The following is a 20,293-nucleotide window of genomic DNA, read 5'->3' on the forward strand; positions in this document are numbered from 1 at the left end:
TTATTTTTCTTTTTATTTCACTTTAATTTATCTATTTATTTCAACAAAATGAAACAATGACCAATAAAACTAACAAGGATATCAAACTACTAAGTGAAAAAAAGAGACAACAATGAGAACTCAATTAGGAAAACACCCCTACACTTATTTCAAGATCTATTTCCAAAATAATTTCAAAGCTCCTTTATTCTCTAAGGTTAAGGTAATTATGATTTTTCACTTATTTGGTTAATAATGGGCTAATAAAAACTAAGAAAAATGATTAATAAAGGCTCAAAGAAGCTAGCAATGGATAATGTACAAGGTAGGCTAATGTGACTAGTAGTTTTAAAGATAAAAAAAGGCCTAAATCATATCAATGCATACAAATAAACTAGTAAATTCAAAAAGAGTCAAGTTCTAGAGTATCTTCCAATCATGTATGAATAACAAAAGAATAAAGAAATGGTAAGATGCAATAATCCATTCTCAATTAGACTCAAAACTTCACTAAGGACAATCTATAAAAAAAATGATCCTAATCTTAATTTTCATCCATTAGTAAGTATGCAAAATTAAATGTAACATATAAATGAAAAATTCCTTAAACTAAAAATATCTTCCCTACACTTAAATCACACATTGTCTTTAATAAAATATAATTCAATAACAATAAAAAGAAGACAAAAGCAAGAAAAGAGTAGGGAAGAAAGACTTTCACATCAAGGTTGAAAGATTTGAACTTGAGAAAAGGTAGGTTTCTCCAATGAAATCTCTTCAACAACCTCTTAAGTGCAGGATTCTCATGAAAATGCTTTAATCTATGACCATTGATCTTGAAGCTCTTATCCATGGATTCACTTTTAATCTCAATAACACTATAAGAAAAAACGTTAGTAATAATAAAAAGACCAATCCACCTAGAATGGGGTTTACTGAACATGAGTTTAAGGCGATAATTAAACAATAAAACCTTTTGACCAATGGAGAACTCCTTTCTAACTATCATCTTATCATGGTATTGCTTGGTTTTCTTTTTGTAGATCTTGGATTTCTCATAAGCCTCTAATCAGAGCTCCTCAAGTGCTTGCAATTGAAGCTTCCTCTTCTCTCCTGCTTGGTCACAATTCATGTTATAAGCTCTCATTGCCCATTATGCACGACTCTATTCTAACTGGAAAGTAACATGCTTTACCAAAGACAATCCTATGAGGAGACATCTCAAAAGGTGCTTTGTAAGCAATCTTATGAGCCTAAAGAGCATCATTAAGCCAACAACTCCAATTTTTCCTATTTAGTTGCACAATCATCTCCAATATCTTCTCAATCTCTCTATTAAAAAGTTTTGTTTATCCATTAGTTTGGAAGTGATACGGAGTAGAAACTCTATGCACCACCCCATACTTCTTTAATAAAGTGTCCATAGTTCTATTGTAGAAATGGTTGCCCTGGTCACTAATAATAGCTCGAGATACTCTAAACTTGCAAAACATATAAGTCCAGACAAAATTCACAATAACTCAAGCATCATTGGTCCTGGTGACTATAGCCTTCACCCATTTAGAAACATAATCCACAACAAATAAAATATACAGAAAATCAAAAGAGACAACAAAAGGACCCATGAAATCAATGTCTCATACATCAAATATATCACAATATAACATACGCTATTAAGGCATTTGCTGCCTCCATGTAGTAGCACTCCCTACTCTCTAGCACTGCTCACATATGGTAAATGCATGCCATGAGTCTTTAGAAATGGTGGGTTAATAGAATTTTGAATATAACACCTTCTGTGTTGTCCTCTAAGGTCCAAAGTATCCTTCTACAGTAGAAGCATGACAAAATAAAAGAATAGATTGAATCTCATGATCAAGAATACACCTATAATCACCTAGTCACTACAAAATCTCCAAAGATAAGAGTCATCCCACACATAATATTTTGTATCACTTTTAATTTTATCTCTTTGTGCTTTTGATGTATCAAGTAAAAAAACATGAGCAACAAAAAAGTTAACAATATCAGTAAACTAGGGAGTAAGTGTAGAAAAGGGAGAAAAGGAATAAGCATGGAAATAAGATGTTTGTTTGAAGGATCTCCCATGAAAATAACTTAATTACAAAATTTTTATATATAATATATTGATTCTTTTTTTAAAATTTATTTGGTTTTACTTATATTTTGTATTAGATGATCAATTTTTGTTACGTTTTTTTTTAATTTTTGCATTATTCACTTAAGCAGAGCAAAAACTCTTGAGCACACATAATTCGCTTAAGTTATTCTCTATTTGCTTATGTGAAATGAATCTCACTTAAGTTATTTAACCTTCGCTTCAGCGAATGGAGATGTCTGAAAGATAGTGCTCTTTGTTCAATTTTCACTTAAGAAATTTAGAGTTTGTTCAAGCAAATCATATGTTGCTTAAACAAATGAAAATATTTGAAACGTGGTACTCTTTGTCTAATTTTTGCTTAACAAATTGGCATTTCGCTTAAGTGGACATGTTTTCGCTTAAACCAATTTTTGTAACCTCAATGAGTGGTCTTTGTACAAAAATTGCTCTAACTTTTTAATACTCATTTAAGCGAGTGTCATAGCTAAAAAATATGAACATCTAATTCTTGCACAAATTAGAGAGAATTTGAACCTAAAAGAAAGGAGGAAGAGACATTTGTGTTAATAGTAAAAAAATCCTTCATTTGTAAAGAATGTAGAAATGGAGTGAGAAGTGATTAATTCAAAAACTAATATTAGTCACTTAAGTGTCAACTTTATATATATAAAAATATACAAGTGTTGCGATTTAATCAGTTGGGACCATTATCGTTCTAGATATGCAATTTTTTCATACGAGAGTATAGAAAAAACACAAAGTCATAATATTGATTTTTTTTTCTTTCAAATTTGTTTTTAATTTAATAAAAAAATAATTATTTTAGTTTGTACAATTATTTTTAATATGTTTTTTTATTTTTTAATTCATTTAAGTAAGCAAAATACTTTTAACAATTTTTTTTTATCTTAACTAATCCAAATAATATTTGTTTTAATATTTTTTTCTCTGTTTGTGATAAATGCTTTCTATACTTGATCCTACATTGTAATTCATGAATAATAATTGAGATTTTTGAGCTATTCATTGAGAAAATTTATTTTTAAGTCTATTTTATTCATATTTCAGGAAAAATGATCAAGAAGTTAGAGCTTAAAGGATATTGGGAATTGAAGCAAGAAAAGAACCAGAGATATACACGGGCAAGTACATGGTCGTGTACATGAACATGTATCTCACTGGTTGCATAAATCAAGCACATAATCAAAACAGAGATATAGTATATGAGCGTGTATCTAACTGGTCGCGTCAATTGAAATACATCATCAAAATTAGAGATGTACATGGCCGTGTACTTGGACGTGTACTTTGAACGTGTGTCAGAATTTAAACTTCTACGAGAATATGAGCCCTTGGATGACTCATATAAAAGGGAACTTGGCGCAGAAACCTAAAGGAGGCAGTTCTGGAGAAAGACAAAGTCGGTGATAGCTGAAGAATAGAATCAAGTTCTTTAATTCATCTCTTTTATAATTTTAGTTTCAAAATATTTAGGTTCTAATTTTTTTTGGAGTATCTAGACATAATGAATCCTATGTGACCAAATCTTCTGAAATTCTTCTTAATGTTATTTCATGTTTTCTTCTCTTGGGTTTAATTGAGTAGTATCAATTGTCTTCCACCTTGTTTTCTTGTTTGAATTTGAGTAAAATTCCTGCATGAAATTAACATTGCTCAATTTAAAAAGACTTGAATATATTTCTAGAGATAGAAAGACGTAAGTTTTCTGTATTAAAATTAACCCTAATTATAGAATTCATAATGAACTTAATGCAACTTAAGAGTATTAATTAAGGAAAAGATTCTAATTGATCAACCAAGGGTTAGGAATCATTATCCTTGAGAAAGGTATTGGTTTAATTCAGAATTTCCTGCAGCGATAAGGGTTTGGAACTAAGTAGTTGAAGAAAAATTTTAGTTATGTGGACATTTAGGAGAATTTACAGTCTAGATACTCGCCTATTTCCCTTGAATACCTTCAGTCATACTTTTCTATAATTTATTATCATAAGAAATCTATTCCTTTTAATTTATTATTCTTCTATTTTTAGCAATTTTATCAACAAAATTTATTTCTCATATTCATTAACAATTGCGCAATTAAGGAAGTAATTCTTAATAACAGTCCATGTGGATACAACACTTGGTACTCTATTTTTCACAATACTACTCTGATAATGGGTACACTTACCAAGTAGTCGGTTTTTACACACCAGTTTGCTTAAGTAATTCTATGTTCACTAATGTGAAATGAATCTCCTTTAAGTTTTTAACATTCACTTAAATCAATAGCGATGTTTGAAGATAGTGCTCTGTTCAATTTTTACTTAAAAAATTTAGGGTTTATTTATTTTATCAGTTAAGCGAATAAAAATGTTTGAAATATGAAAGCTTTTTTATTTAATATTGTAAATTAAAAAAATAAATTCTTAATGATTTTTTTAAACTATTTTCCTGTTTAGAGTAAATTTGTCACGTCAACATATGTTTCCCCATAACTATAGGCAAAAGTATTTATTTTTTGATTTTTTAAAAAATATTTTGCCATAAATATCGCGAAATAAACAAGATCATTCTATGTGTTTCTCATACAATAGTTTTGCCACAAATTTAGCGAAATAAAGAGTAAGTTTCATCATTATCAGCGCGTAACTGATAGAACATCTACACGTGGTAATAAACGTTGCATGTTTCGCCACAGAAATCACAAAAGTCGTGAAAATAAAATTCAAAATGAATGGCTGAAAAACTTTGTGGACAGGTGGCAACATCGTGGCAGTTGTATGCTTTTTATGGCGAAAGTATATTTCGCCACACCTTTAGTAAAACCAATGATTTATTGACACATGTCCGGCCGCACAATGATCATCCCCCGCCCGACATTGCCCCTTTTATACTTTGATGGTGATCTGATATCAAACAAATTCTCAAATTATTAGTAACATGCAAACGAATCATTGCCAAAAATCATTCCTATGGTGACAAAGTTTCTACTTCAACAATTTCAAAAGTTATTGGAAGCACACAATTATTTCTATCTTGAGTTGTTGCAATGAACAATGTGTGATGATACTTACCATATAAGAACATCCCATCTACTTGTAATACAAGTTTACAGAATTTAAAAGCTTCATGACATTGTTTAAGTGACCAAAACAACCGTACAAAAACTCTAAACCTGTTATCCACTTGATGACCAATCATATACTCTTTCATTTCAATTTTATAAACAAATCTAGGAGTATGTAATTGCATGTATTCTAACCAATGTGACAAAGTAGCGTATGATTCAACCCAATTACCAAAAACTTTAACAATGGCTTTTTGCTTTGCCTTACAAGCTTTTTTATATGAAATTTTATATCCAAACTGAGAACTTATTCGCTCTTATATCAATGAAATATGTACTAACGGTTCTTCGTTCATCATTCTTACATAAAATTAATTTGATTTAGTTACAAACAATGTAATTGTATACATAATAAAACATAAAATTATTAACATATGTAAAACAATTATCTTACCAAGAATGTATGAACAAATTAAATTTGAATCTAACTTTTGATGATCTTGAGAAATTCTAAGACTGATACATATATGTGAACTACCTCACCTAGTAATTTTCTACTTGTTTGAATTATTTAACAATGAAGCCCTCACTCTCCATGGATAACCAGAGGTATGATTCAAGCATTTCATATGCAAACATGTTAGTTTAGACTCAACTACAAAATAACTTTGATGAATCTTCAATGTGTAATATTTTAATGCATTTTTCACATCTTCTTTACCGTCAAATAACAAGCCAATGAACAAAGGATCTCTTTAAACCCATGAATTGACTTCTTGAAATGTTTTTCATTCATCTCTTGATCAGGATGTTCCCAATTAATATACTTATATTGTGGAGTTACATTCCAAAAAAGAATTACAATCTCTCCTACATTATATTTTGCGAAAATCTTTAACATTAATATTAACATAATTAAAAAAAATTAAATATTATTTCACATTACCTCCTGCTATTTCCTTTCCTTGTATATTTAAGTTGGAATCAAACTCGTCCTCAACATCAGTAGAAGAAGAACTGTCTAACAAAATTTCTCCTTCGTCATCTCCATCACTATAACTATCATAATCTGAGCTTTGATTATCTTTATCAACATCATTCCTAATTCCTTTATTGCAACAAATTTATAACTTTTAATTCTAACAAATACATAATTAATAAAATAATTTCTAAAGTATTTAATATTACCTTGATAGTAATCATGACTAAGAGTGTCATTGTTTTGCAGTGAAAATGATAAATTTAAATTCATCATCTACGATGACACTGATGAACTTCCATCAATAGCAATATCCACATACAATTTTTACCAACTTGTTGAAATGCACTTATCATGCAATCAATATCTTCCATCACAAATAATATTTCCATCAATTAAAAAAAGTGAAATTAATCTAGAAATAACTTGATTATGATCAAGATTAAGTTTCAAATGAATTTTTCTTTTCCAGGCTTTAAAACTTATTTCTCACTTTATTTGAATCACTTTCTTGCTACCTTTAAAACTCACTCCTTCGCTTCCTTCATAGATTCTACTATTTCAATATATAATAATAACAATTCCACTCATCCTGCATTTTTACAAATAAAAATTATTTAATATTTATTTTTCTAAAATAAAATTCATAAAAAATAATAATCATTCACTTATTAATCAATTTATTCAATTGAAAATAAGTTAACAGTAACTAAATCCATACTTTTAAATTAAATTAGCAAAATAAATTATAAAATAAATGAACTAAAACTAACTTGATAACACTCTTGAACTTGCTCTTCTAAATGAAAATGAGAGGTGCGGTGATTATATATATAGTGTGAGTGGGTGCTAGGATATATAGTATAAAAGTTTTGTTATATTATTCATGCAACAGGCTAAAATTGTGCCACATGTTAGATCCTTATAAGCTGTGTAATTTTCATGGTGAAACTCACTTAAATCGAGACATGTGTCACCATCTGAGAGTTTCGCGCTGTGTATAATGAAATTGTCATTTAATTTTGCCAATTATATTGCAAAATTGTGTTGATACTGATACGTGTTTTGATTTTGTTATTTCATATTTTTTGTAGTGAAATTTATTTTTAAAAAAATAAAAATTTAACATTTTCACCGGTCGTTTTAGCGAAACTCTTGCCATGTGGACTGACACACCCCAGACAAGAAAATAATTTCAAAAAATAAGTAAATTAAGAAATTATTTTTAATTTTACAATATTTAAATAAAAAAAGTCAAACATGGAGCTTTCTATCTAATTTTTGTATAACAAATTTAAATTTTACTTAAGTCAATTTTCTAAACCTCAATGAGTGTCTTTGTACAAAAATTACTCCAACTATTTAATACTTGTTTAAGCAGAGTTTGACTCGCTTAAGCAAGTGTTACTCCTATCATGAGTTACTCACTTCAATATTATTTAAGTTAAAATAATTATTGCTTAAGCTAATTTATTGTTTGTTTAAATAAAAGTTTGAAAATTTACTTAAATGAACAAAATTAAACATCTAATTTTTGCATAAATTGAAGCGAATATAAACTTAAAAGAAGGGAGAAAAAAATATTTTTGTTGTAAAAAAAAATCCTCTATTTGAAAAAAAAAGTGAAAATAGAATGATTAACGATTAATTCAAAAACTAATATTAGTCACTTACATGTCAACTTTCTTTTATAAATACATAGGTGTTGTCATTTAATCAGTTGTGAGACCAATGTGATTTTAAATATGTAAATTTTTTTTTCACATAAGAGTCTAAAAAAAGCAGAGTCCTAGGAGGGATATTTTCTTTAAATAAAAATAAAATTTTAATTTGTATAATTGTTTTTTACATAAGTTTTTTAATTTTTTTTATTCATTCAAGTAAGCGAAATATTTTTTAACAAATTTTTTTTCGCTAATTTACCTCTTTTCTCAATAAAGCCTTAGTGATTGTTTTACGGACATTAAATTATTGTTTTTATTTTATAACTTTTCCTATTTTTGTGAATGTTGTATTCGACTAACGTTATTTGATAATTGCAGTAGATTTTATTGTCTCTATAATATGAACACGTAAAATAATATTTTGTAATCATGATTTGTTTTTTAAAATAATGAAATATAACGAAAATAAGTAAGGCTTAAATAAGAAAATATAATCCGTATACGCGTACTTACATTTTAAAACATCAGACTCTTAATCATACAGGTAATAATTTTAATACTTATATATTTTCCCTATTAGGTATCTACAGATTCACGTTTGGATCTATTATTTATATTTTCGTTAACTTAAACATAGTCTCTAATTATAATATTAATATTGTTGATAAAATTAATAAAAATTATATTAATTAGAAATAAAATATACTGAGGTGACGAGTCCAGTATATTCAATCCAATAAAAAGTTTATTTTCTCAAACACTTAGGTGAAACCACTTGTGGCCATTTTGGGTAAGTTTTTTTAATTTGAAGTCTACCCAAACCTCTTAGATCCAGTTAATGTCGCTGGGAGCAAGGTGGCATTGTGGTTTTCAAAAATTGTCTCATGTGTACATGTCTATGATTTTCTTTTTTATGATACCCGACAACCATGTTTTTAATTTGTTCTTACATATTTATAGGCACAAAATGACACACGAGATGTGTGTTTCCTTTATTTGGTCTATCTGTTTCAGTGTTTACTCGTGGAGCTGGCGTCTGGCGATGAAGAAAGGAGTTTAAGGTTGTTCATGAACTGCAAATATATCTGTGCTTCAAAATACAAATATTATATAATATAGTACGAGTGTTAAAAAATATTAAAAATTGCTGTAACGTCTCAAAATTTAAGACCATTTAATTTGCAAACATCAATATGTTCCTGAAAAACCAAAACACAAGGGAGCTGACATATTGTATGGTGGTCGGCCTTGGCCAGATCAATCAATTTTATATATTAAAATTTGATAGTTTTTGTTTTTTCAAAATTAAACTGAACTAAATTAGATCTATTTTGATTAGTTTGACTTTATTCAGCTAATTAATTTGTAACGAAACAGTTTTTCTCTTGAATAAAAACACAAATCTTTTTAGGAAAGAGATGTTAATTACAGTAATTCTTCACTCATTTCAAAATGAACAAATCAAATTAAGACCCTGGAGAAGAGTGAGAGTGCGATTCCAAGTCCTTTGAATTTTTTGACCCTTCTCCCCATGCGCTGCGTACGCGGGTGTCACCCTCCGATGATTGCGCCCTATCTCGTTTCCTCCCCAAAGTCAAACACTCTAAACCAATTTCCACCGTCCGATCCATAAATATTGAAATAAATATATTTTTTTAATTTCTCATTTACATCATAAATATTTTTTAAATATATAAAAAAAGTAATTAATTTAAATAACTTTTAGAATTAAAAGTTGTCTTGATTCTTGAAATAGCAATAGTTCCCCCTTCTTAACGTCAATCATGCAATTTGAGTTCACGGGCATAGAATTTGATATTCCCAGTGAACTTATTATTCTCTCTTTCTTGTTGCCGTTGTCGTTTCATAACAACGAAACAAGACCAATCCACCTCCAAGTAGTAATTACACCCTTGGAACTAGCAATGCAATGAATATATTAGAGGGGTATTTTCTTGAGAAAAAGAAAAGTGGGGCTCACATGCAAGTAAAAACAAAGTAAACAGAAGGGGTGGACCACGCTACACTCACTCTTCCAAACTCGAAAATGAATGGTGATGTAGTGTACAGACCTACCCCCAATAATATCCACGTCAATATCACCTTTATTGAATCTTTTTATTAATCATAAATAACCATCAAAACCGTTGAGTCGGTTTGCACCTGCATTAATCCTGATAGGGCTGAGCACCACTGCGACATCATTTCCAATGCTTCATTCATTCACGAGTCAACCAAACGAAGCGAGCGAGTGAATTTCCATCTGTGTAGTGTTACTGCAAAGTGCAGACACGTTCCAGCATTTTTCTCTCTCTCTCTATCTCTAGAAAAAAAAGTGGGAATGTGAGAGAGAGAGAAGAAGAAAAAGCAGCAGCAGCGGAGATGCCGAACCTATTGACGCTTCGATTTCTTCTGCTGTGGATGGTCTTCCTCTGCTCTGCCTTTTCTGCGCGTTCAGCTCAACGAGGTGAGCTTCATTTGCTGCTCATTTGGGGTTTCATTTGCATTTGAAGTTGAAAACTGAAAAGTTGGTTTATGCATATGGATTTTGAGTTTGGATTTGTTTCAATTTCACTTTGTTTAGCTTTCAATTGATGCGTAGAAGAAAAAATGTGCGCGCGTGTCGCGGGGTGGTGGTGTTGATGCTTGAATCTGAGTAATGCGAGGTTCATGTGATTTCATCTGGCGCAAGAGAGCTAGCTCATAAATTTTGCTTTGTTTTGCTATCATGTGATTTTTATTTTTTTAGTTTAAATCGTGTAAGAGATAAAGCTAGAAGGCCTCGCTGAATTTAAAATTAAAAAGAAAAGAAAAAATCGATAACAACATAAAATTGATCTCTGCAACTTACTATTTGGCTTATAGTGAAGGGTAGTGAAGTTTGAAAGGCTAATGGCAGACATTTATCCGTAGGAGAATATGTTGATCTTCAGGATATTATAAGTAGACACCGTGTCTGAACTCTAGAACAACCTATGTTTAGCCCCTTTTTTTGTTATATGCTATGCTTGGAAAGAACTGGTACCATATTGAAATAATTTGAGTTTACTCTATGCCAGTTTATAATGATTCATGAAATTTTCTTTTTGGTTACACGTTGCACAGATTAATTGAGCATCATCTCAGGGATGTGGTCAAATCATGCCTGTGTGTGCGTGTGTGTAATATATTGACAATCTACAAAATGGGTGTGTAATCTCCTTTACTTGGTTTAAATTTCTGAAACCTCAAATTCATTGCAGGACCATTTGCTATGCGCATAAGCTGTGGGGCTCGTCATAATGTTCAAACAAAGCCAACCACTACCCTTTGGTATAAAGACTTTGGATATACGGGAGGCATACCCACTAACGCATCTAGAACCAGTTATGTTTCCCCTCCACTTGACACCCTTCGCTATTTCCCCTTGTCTGAAGGTCCTTCAAATTGCTACAACATTAATAGAGTGCCAAAGGGGCATTACTCAATCAGGATCTTTTTTGGACTTGTTGCACAGGCTAGAGATACCAGCGAACCTCTATTTGATGTCTCAATTCAAGGAACTCAAATATATTCTTTGAAATCAGGTTGGACCAATCAGGATGATCAAGCTTTCACTGAAGCCCAAGTATTTCTTATGGATGGTTCAGTCTCAATTTGTTTCCATAGCACAGGTCATGGGGATCCAGCAATACTTTCAATTGAGATTCTTCAAATTGATGATAAAGCCTATTATTTTGGATCACAGTGGAGTCAAGGGTTAATACTTAGAACAGTCAAAAGACTGAGTTGTGGTTTTGGGCAATCAAAATTTGGGGTGGATTATGGTGCAGATCCCCTGGGAGGGGACAGATTTTGGCATCATATTAAAACTTTTGGTAAGGATTCTGATCGACCAAGATCTGTTGAAACTAGAATCAAACAGGCTTCCCATCCACCAAACTTTTATCCAGAAACTCTGTATCGATCAGCACTTGTTAGTACTAGTAGCCAGCCTGATTTAACATATACTTTGGATGTGGATCCCAACAAAAACTATTCTATTTGGTTACATTTTGCTGAGATTGATAATTCAGTGACTGCCGTAGGTCAAAGGGTCTTTGACATTATGATAAATGGTGATGTTGCTTTTAAAGATGTTGACATTGTGAAATTGAGTGGGGGTCGTTTTACTGCCCTTGTGCTTAATACAACTGTCACTGTTAATGGGCGGACTTTAACAATAACTTTGAGCCCAAAAGAAGGTGGTTTTGCCATAATCAATGCCATTGAGATATTGGAGGTCCTAGTGGCTGAGTCAAGAACTATATCAGATGAAGGTACATATTCGACCTTTCTATTGGTAATTTTTTCAACATGAATTTTCATAGTGATGTATGATATTTTATTATATTATTAAATGCAATGGGGAGTAAATATGGAGGAGACTTGAATTTTGTAATAATAGCATTGCAATATGGATTATATTTTGGTTTTTAGGCAAGCTAGCAGTAACATTATTTGCATTCTTAGGAACCTACCATCATTGCATAATTGTACAGTTTCTAGCTTCTTTTTGCTTATATTATTTAAAACACCTCAAGATACTTAAATTATTTGGGTCTGCTGATTATGAATGCAACATGGAATTTGTTTAGACTATAGACCAAATAATGTGCTGGTACTTGCTACTTTTAGATGCATTATTGTACTTCTTAAGTCTCTTTTTCTTGTCACATTTCTCCTTAATTGATTTCTGCTGTTGTTCTTGCTTCTCTTCCTCTCAGAGATGACGGTCAAGCCTAGTATTGACAGTTGCTTTATGATACCTGTAATGATAGAAATGGATTTTTCTTAATCCAAATTCATGTAAAATTTTGCTGGTTGATCATTGTTTTTTTACTCTAGTTATGGCTTTACAAACATTGAAGAAGGCTTTGGAGCTTCCTCCCAGGTTTGGGTGGAACGGTGATCCATGTGTTCCTCAACAACATCCATGGACTGGAGCAGATTGCCAATTAGACAAAAGTAGCACCAAATGGGTCATTGATGGACTGTAATTTCTTATTATCCTTATTCTTAGGCTTTTATTGTATATTTGGTTGTGTGGTACCATTTAATTCCATCTTCCTCTTGTTAATTCTTTTACTTGATTTTTTTCTTTCTCATCTCTCTATATCATACTGAAACCAAGAATGATAACTTTTTCTTCAGCATCAGAGCTTCTAAGTATGAATCCCATAAATAAAATAAAATTAGAAGACTTTGGCAATAAGTATGTTTTTGTGCACAATGACGACTTGCATTCAAATACTGATTAGTGTATTTTGTTTTCCATACATGTTTTCTTCACTCATTTGGGAAGTAAAAGTTTTACGTGCTTTATGAAATCAGCCTTTTTATGTTTCTTATTTGAGGGAATAACCCTTTCATGGACCCTCCCCTTTATTAAATTGCTTTGGGCACCGATTGTATTCAATGATCAAAACAAACTTACAGTTCCACTCTGCACTTAGCAAAGAAATTGGTTCTACTAGGGTACAAAGCATTTGTGTTTTGCTTTGAAAGCTATATTGAATATTTAATCTCAATATCTTGATTACTTGGTTGGTGCTGTATCTGTTGATGTCTTGATGAACAGTGGTCTTGACAATCAAGGTCTGAAGGGTTTCTTGCCAACTGACATTTCCAGACTGCATAATCTACAAGTCCTGTAAGTTTTAAATAGTTATCTTTCAGGAAATTATTAATATTTTTGTTATTGCATTGCATGGATGTATGAATTGTGGTTGATATATTGATACCCAGTTTATCAAATTGCGATTGACATGGCAAGTAATGATATTTGAACAATTTGTCTGTCCTTTTTACTTTAACTATTCCCAAGATGTTGAAAAACGAGCACATTCATAGTCCTATTTCCTGTGCTTTTTTTACTTGTCCATCACAGAAACTTGAGTGGAAACAGCATTCGTGGAGCTATTCCATCCTCACTTGGAAAAATAACAAGCTTGCAAGTGCTGTAAGTGACTGGTTCTTGTTCTTCGTAGTTCATATGGCAGATTGATTTAGTTGTCTTTATTCCTTAGCTCATTAACTATATAGTACAACGCCAATATGTGATTCTCGTCTTCAGCTCAGGCTTCGTAGGAATGGATGTGCAAATCCTGTCTTCAATTTTTCAGTGTGAATTAAACCCTAGAGGCATAGTAAGACCTAAGAGACAGGATATACTGAGCATGAAACATAAACATGTACATGCAATTTTTTCACAATACATGTTTGTAGTCCCTAACTTTCATATTTCCTACTTACTATTGGGATTTCATACTTGGACTGTAAACTCTAAATTAAAGAACAAAAAGAACGGGAAGGGAATATGCTCCTCTTATGTAATTTGCTTGTGATTCAGCTTCCTGCTTTGACTGAAACCACTTGATATTGACTTCACTGTTAAATTATGGAAAGTTTTGAATTTTTGCTCTGGCTATAATGATATTATCATTTTGTGCACGTGCAGTGACCTATCCTATAACTTCTTCAATGGATCAATTCCTGAAAGCCTTGGACAGTTGACATCATTACAACGACTGTAAGATTCCTCAGTGTTTACCTTGACCAATAAAGCAGATAAAAGGACAAGAAGTCTGTATTAAAAAGTCTTCATGCAGGAACCTTAATGGCAACTTCCTGTCTGGAAGGGTCCCAGCAACTCTTGGAGGAAGACTTCTGCACAGGGCTAGCTTCAAGTATGTTTTGGTTAAACTCTAGAATGAACTTAAAGAATAATTTTATGCAATGAGAGGAGAAGCATATCTATATGCTATTTCTCTATTCTCTCTTTTTTGTGATCGAGGTTGCTAAATCTACACTTGTGTATGGCTGCAGTTTTACTGATAATCCAGGTCTGTGTGGCATACCTGGGTTACCTACTTGTGGAGCTCACCTTTCTGCTGGTGCTAAAGTTGGTATTGGGTTAGGTGCTTCGTTTGCTTTTCTACTTCTTATTACCTGTTCAGTTTGCTGGTGGAAAAGGCGGCAGAATATCCTCCGTGCTCAGCAAATTGCAGGTAAGAATGCTAATATTTGTGGATTATAGCCATCCTTAATATTACTTGATTGTACTTGAAATCATTAATATACAAGGCCAGTGTTTTATTGTCAGTTTAATGTTTTCCAAACCTAAACTTGTGTCAAAAAAAATTTTCCCTTTCTACTAACTGGTACTGGTGTGGGAAGTGTTTTTTACCTTGGTAATTGTGTGAAGTTCCGTTTGCATTCCTCAGGATTTTGAAACTGACAGGCATATATATGGAACCATTATGAGAATTAGTAATATAGTGTAATTTTATGTCCATCTTGCATCCAAAGTTTTCCCGTCCTGTCTCGTTATACAACATCCTTCTTGTTTCCCGACAGAAACATTATGTTTCTCACTAGTTCCAGTACAAGAGAAATTTGAATTCGTGGGAAATTTGTCACTCCAAACTTGGGTTGCATCAGGGAAAATGGTGGAAGTCCACAATTAATCGAGCTAAGCATCGAGAAATTTATACTATCTTGAATGAAAAATGTATACTCATGATTTTCTTCTGCAGCGCGGGCAGCTCCATATGCCAAAGCAAGGACCCATTTTTCACGTGATATCCAGATGACAAGGCATAATAATTATGGCAATGCTCACAATGCTGCAGAGAACGGGCCTATATTGCTTTCATCATAACATCCCATTTTTCTGGTATCCCGAGGACTATCCTATAATATTTCTGTTTTTCCTATCTGAAATTAACATTTTAAAATTAAAGTATCCTATTTATGTGGCACGAAAGAATGGCAGGGTAATTTGATCTTCTGATGGCTGTTCCCGTGCTTCCCCAAATATTGACAGTTTCTTGGACCCCGTGAACCACACCTCACAAGCTGTTAACCCTTGTAATTTGTAAATCAAAAATTTTTGTACATCATCTGTACCTTTTTTTTATTTCCCACACCTTGTTTGAACTTCTATACATAAATTTTTTTCTTTGTTTTTAGTAGAGGATTTGCAACATTTTAAAAGTTGAAATGGAAATAGAAATCATATTGTTCTACAAAAGTAGGATAATCGAGGTTTGATTTAACATAATACGTGCCACAATTTTCCTTTATATCTTGTTTATATATTTTTATCTTATGCGTAGATCATTCTAATGGGCAGTATGGCTGTTTATGCGTGATGAAAAAACAACTGAATTGCCAAATTAGCGTCATTGTTTTTCTTTCTTGTGCTATACCATTTTTTTTAATGAAAGGCTGTGCCAGATTTGCATCAGTTGAAAGACGATTTCTAAATTGAATTGGGTAAGAAAAACAATTCATAATACCAAAATAAAACCCAAACCATTTCAAACTCGGTCTGGTTTTGATCTCTTGATCTGGTGTTCCATGATTAACCTGTCGAATTTTTTATATATACAATTAAGAATATGTTGAAAACCTAGAAGTCCTAAACCAAAATGTCAAACATGAAACAAAGTCAACTTATTCAAGCACGGTCGGGTTGTATTCTCAATTATGAAATTGATATGGATTGGGTTAGTTTGTTAACTACTAAGATTAGGCCTGATGAAGTCCCAGTATATAATCAATGAATTATTTGTAGTTGATGTCCATTAGCGCTGCTCATGCGTGTGGTATTGTTCTTTTAGGCACTGGGCCCTGCGTCTTTCTCTTGAAATACTAAATACTACACACGTGAAGGTAGCTTCAAGATTGTTTCAATTTTATTCTTTGATGTTGGATTTTGTGAGATGTGGACCCATCATAACACAGAATAAAACAAGAGGGGCAGGGGAAGGCCTTTGGTTTTTCTTTTTCTTTTTCCTTTTCTAGTTTTTTTTTATATTTTAAATCCACAAATTTACTCACACATAAGTATTAATTTCCTGCAGCATTCCAGGCATGTAAGAAATCGACAAGATATTTTGGTAAGATAAAATAAATATTTTGATAAATAAAGTCACAGAAGAGGGGGGAAAAAGCACTATATCTTAACCAAATGCAGGGTGATAATGTCAATTCAATAATAAAAAGGATTAATTAGGATTTTTGAATTATAATAGATTGTAATTAGTATAACCCAGTCGTTATTAAATCGTGTATGATCAAACTAAAAAAAACTAGCATAATTTCCTTCTTTTTACATAAAATTGTTATTTTGTTTTGATTTTTCAATATTTTTATATATTATACGTGTGTGTGACATTACATTTTATCCTTGTTTTTTAATATTATTATTTTTGGACAGACAATATATATCTTTCACAAAATACAATCCCTATCGAGGCAAAAACGTTCACAGTATGATTAAATTAGCTACTTTGTAAAATTCCTTAACTAAACATAATATAATTGTAAAGTCTTCAAGAAGTAGCTCGATATCAACATCAAATTTCTTTTAAAAAAAGTATAATGTTTTTTCATTAAAATAATATATAAGTGAAACAAGCTAGTACAGCTATCGGTAATTATTTCAGAGTAATAAAAGGATTGAGTATTACTAGTCATGTCTCCCTACCGTCCACGCAGGAGGAGGCATTTGTTTGAAAGCTAAACACTAAACAAAAACATCAGAGCACAAAAAGGAAGAAAAAAAAAAAGTTGCCGTCCTATCATATCATCATCATCACCGTCATAGACAATACAAAGTGAAACCAAAAGGCAAATTAAAAAAACAGAAATAAATGAATGAATAATGAATAACCCACTTGTCTTGGTGCAGGAGAGAATCAACCAAGATGGTCCAAACGCAACCCCCAAAAGTGTGTGCCGATAACTTGATACGCCATTTTGGTTTTTATTTTTTTTCAGATTATTTTACCCTCTATCGATTATCAAGTATCAAGTATTAATCTTTTATTTCTAATCATTGCTAAACGGAAATTTAGATTTTTTAATATAGTAATTAATATATTTTATAAAATATGAATTAATAGAAAAGGGCAAAAAAGAAAAAAAAGGAAGTAAAAGGGGATTCACGTGACCATTATTACATCCGTATCTGTAGGCATATAAACTGTGGCGGTCTGCTTGGTGCAGTGACTCTGAATCCGCACCCCTGTCTTTCACAACTTTTAAAATTAATTAATTAATTAATTTAGAATTTGAAGAAAAAGGTAAAATTGTTATAAAAGTGAAAAAAGAGGGAGTGAGGGGAGAAGAGGGTGAAACGAAGGGAGGAGTGTGTGGGGGCAACTGAAGCTGTTCCCTGCAACTGAGACACACTTCCACGTGGGAGTCTCTGTCACTGCACCAAACCCAATCCCACTCTCACACCTCATCATATCCCCACCCACCTTTCCCTTTCATTACGTCAACTCAATTTCCCATAAAACCATCAAATACCCCCTCCCTCCCCACTATTTAAAAAATATAAATAATTATTATAAATTTATTTATTGATAACATTAGACACAATGTTTAAAATATCCTAAGTAGGCAGAAGAATAACCATCGATATTATGTTAATAAACTATTATTTTTAAAATTCATATTTTCTATTATTATCAAAACAGGCGAGTCCTTATTAGGTGGGGATAATCAATGTTCTTAAAACATTACTATTTATAAATATGTTAAGGACTCTCGGTTAAAAAATATATATAAAAATTCATCAGTCGGTGCTTTCAGAACATGGATTAAATATTAAATAATTTAAATAAATATATTTGAATATAAAATAATTATGTTAATGGGAAAAAGATGAATTAATTTAGAATAATGTGAGGGCGCCGCTGAGCAAACGTCGTACAAAGCAGTAGGGCATACGTCACTCCTCCCCGTCCTCACACGTCTCATCAGCCGCCGGCTCTATCACTGGGTCCCACTCCCGAAATCACAGCCGTCGGATCCCGCGACCAACATCAACGGCTCTCGTTACAAACAATCCATTTTATCCAAAATCATGTTCGTGCTATGCCACTGTGTAACTCTGTTGTGTGGTGTTGTGTGTATATATAAATCAAAAGCCAAAGCATTAAAAAGAGAGAAGAAGCGTAGTGCCGCCCAGCCGACAATTACGGGAGCTTACGTGGGTCCCTCCACTTTTATATTCACTCACTACACTCTTCTCTCATTCTTCACTTATCCTGTGTTTCGTTCGGTGTGTTCATGGCTTCTTCTTCTTCTTCTTCCGCCTCTCGCGAGGGACACTACAGAGGGGTAAGGAAGCGACCATGGGGACGCTACGCCGCTGAAATACGCGACCCTTGGAAGAAGACACGTGTCTGGCTCGGTACATTCGATACTCCCGAGGAGGCTGCGCTGGCCTACGACGGCGCCGCTCGTTCTCTCCGCGGAGCAAAGGCCAAAACCAACTTCCCTCCGGCGCCCACTCTCTGCCTCGACCTCAACGCTCCCTCCTCCGATCATCCTTGGTCATCGCTCCCCTCACGCGGTCTCGTCCTCACCGAGTTTCTTCACACCGGCGTTCTCAAAGATATCACCGCCGTCGATCCACCTCATCCTCCGCCGCCCGCGCCGGCTACTTACAGCCGTAGTGTTGGTGTCGGAGCCGGGCCTCAGGTGACGGAGAGTTCCCCGACGGCGTCGCTTTTGGGTCTGGTTCGGCGCGGGATCCCCATCGACTTGAACGAGCCTCCACCGTTGTGGCTATGAGTCCTAACTCTCTATATTGTAGGTTTTGCACGGCGTCGTTTTGCGCTCCCTCTTATCTAATTAATCTAGCGTGTTTCTCTTTATTTTTAAATTTCCCTCGTCATGCTTATGTTTTAAATAGCGTTGTACGTTATCGTAGAGGGAGTATCTATCTGTCCAAGTGAGTCTATCTAACATTTAGATAAATGAAAAACCTATGATATTGTATATATACATTTATTTTATTTCCATATCAATGTATTTTCTTCCGTTTAAGCCAGAATTGTACTTTGGAATGTGTTGGGGGATTAAACATAAATAATTATGGGGTTTCAAATAATGCGACTTGTGGTTGCGCAAATGTTTCTTAATTGCAAAGGGTGGTTCAGTTTGTTACGGTTGATGCGGTTGGGACCACTTAGGAAAGAGACAGAGCGCGAGTGAGGCTGCTCGCGCGAGTGGGACTGCATTTCTGTGGGGAGCGGGAACTGCGAAGTGAGCGTGTGGGTATCAGCATGATGGCATTCCCTTTCTAGTCAGAGGCCTGGTTCTTGTCATTTTTGCAGCGTATATTTCCACCACTTTTAGACCCATTCGCTATTCTCAGCGCGTGGCCATTTTCTAGACCTACCTATTTTTTAATTATTTTTTGCATTCATATACTAAATTTTCTTAAAAGAGCTTCCTATTTTTATTCGTTTAGGTGGCATTTTTTTTCCTTTTTTATTACGTCCCGTAGACTAAAATTCATCTTAAGCTAGGTAGTATTTCATAAAATTTTTATTTCAATTTTAAGATTTGTATATTTTATAACATGCTGAGATTTTAATTGATTTTAATATGCCGTATAGTCTGAGTATATATTTTTTTTGTGCAAGTATTTACAT

At 32.9% G+C, this 20,293-nt stretch overlaps 2 protein-coding genes across 5 annotated transcripts; both read left to right on the forward strand.

The window, feature by feature from the left end:
• The first annotated feature begins 9,966 nt into the window (after nt 1-9,966).
• On the forward strand, nt 9,967-16,019 carry LOC113868653 (receptor-like protein 4). 4 transcript variants are annotated; one of them, XM_027504470.1, is made up of 11 exons: nt 9,967-10,281; nt 10,399-10,480; nt 11,057-12,112; nt 12,681-12,828; nt 13,414-13,485; nt 13,723-13,794; nt 14,293-14,364; nt 14,444-14,521; nt 14,661-14,842; nt 15,371-15,510; nt 15,602-15,890. In XM_027504470.1, the coding sequence occupies exons 2-10, from the start codon at nt 10,474-10,476 to the stop codon at nt 15,493-15,495; spliced, it is 1,812 nt and encodes a 603-aa protein (XP_027360271.1). In that variant the 5' UTR covers nt 9,967-10,281; nt 10,399-10,473; the 3' UTR covers nt 15,496-15,510; nt 15,602-15,890. The 4 variants fall into 4 exon arrangements, with proteins under 4 accessions (XP_027360271.1, XP_027360263.1, XP_027360254.1 ...); XM_027504462.1 differs by having other exon boundaries at nt 15,371-16,019; XM_027504453.1 differs by lacking the exon at nt 10,399-10,480 and having other exon boundaries at nt 15,602-15,888.
• Nucleotides 16,020-18,818: 2,799 nt separating this feature from the next.
• Nucleotides 18,819-19,473, forward strand: LOC113852964 (ethylene-responsive transcription factor 12). Its single transcript, XM_027483387.1, has one exon. It carries the CDS (start codon nt 18,921-18,923, stop codon nt 19,425-19,427), a length of 507 nt encoding a protein of 168 aa, XP_027339188.1. The 5' UTR covers nt 18,819-18,920; the 3' UTR covers nt 19,428-19,473.
• Nucleotides 19,474-20,293: the final 820 nt, after the last annotated feature.

This window comes from Abrus precatorius, unplaced genomic scaffold, assembly GCF_003935025.1.
Source record: "Abrus precatorius isolate BTA unplaced genomic scaffold, Abrus_2018 Scaffold10, whole genome shotgun sequence".
In the NCBI taxonomy this organism is placed as follows: Eukaryota; Viridiplantae; Streptophyta; class Magnoliopsida; order Fabales; family Fabaceae; genus Abrus; species Abrus precatorius.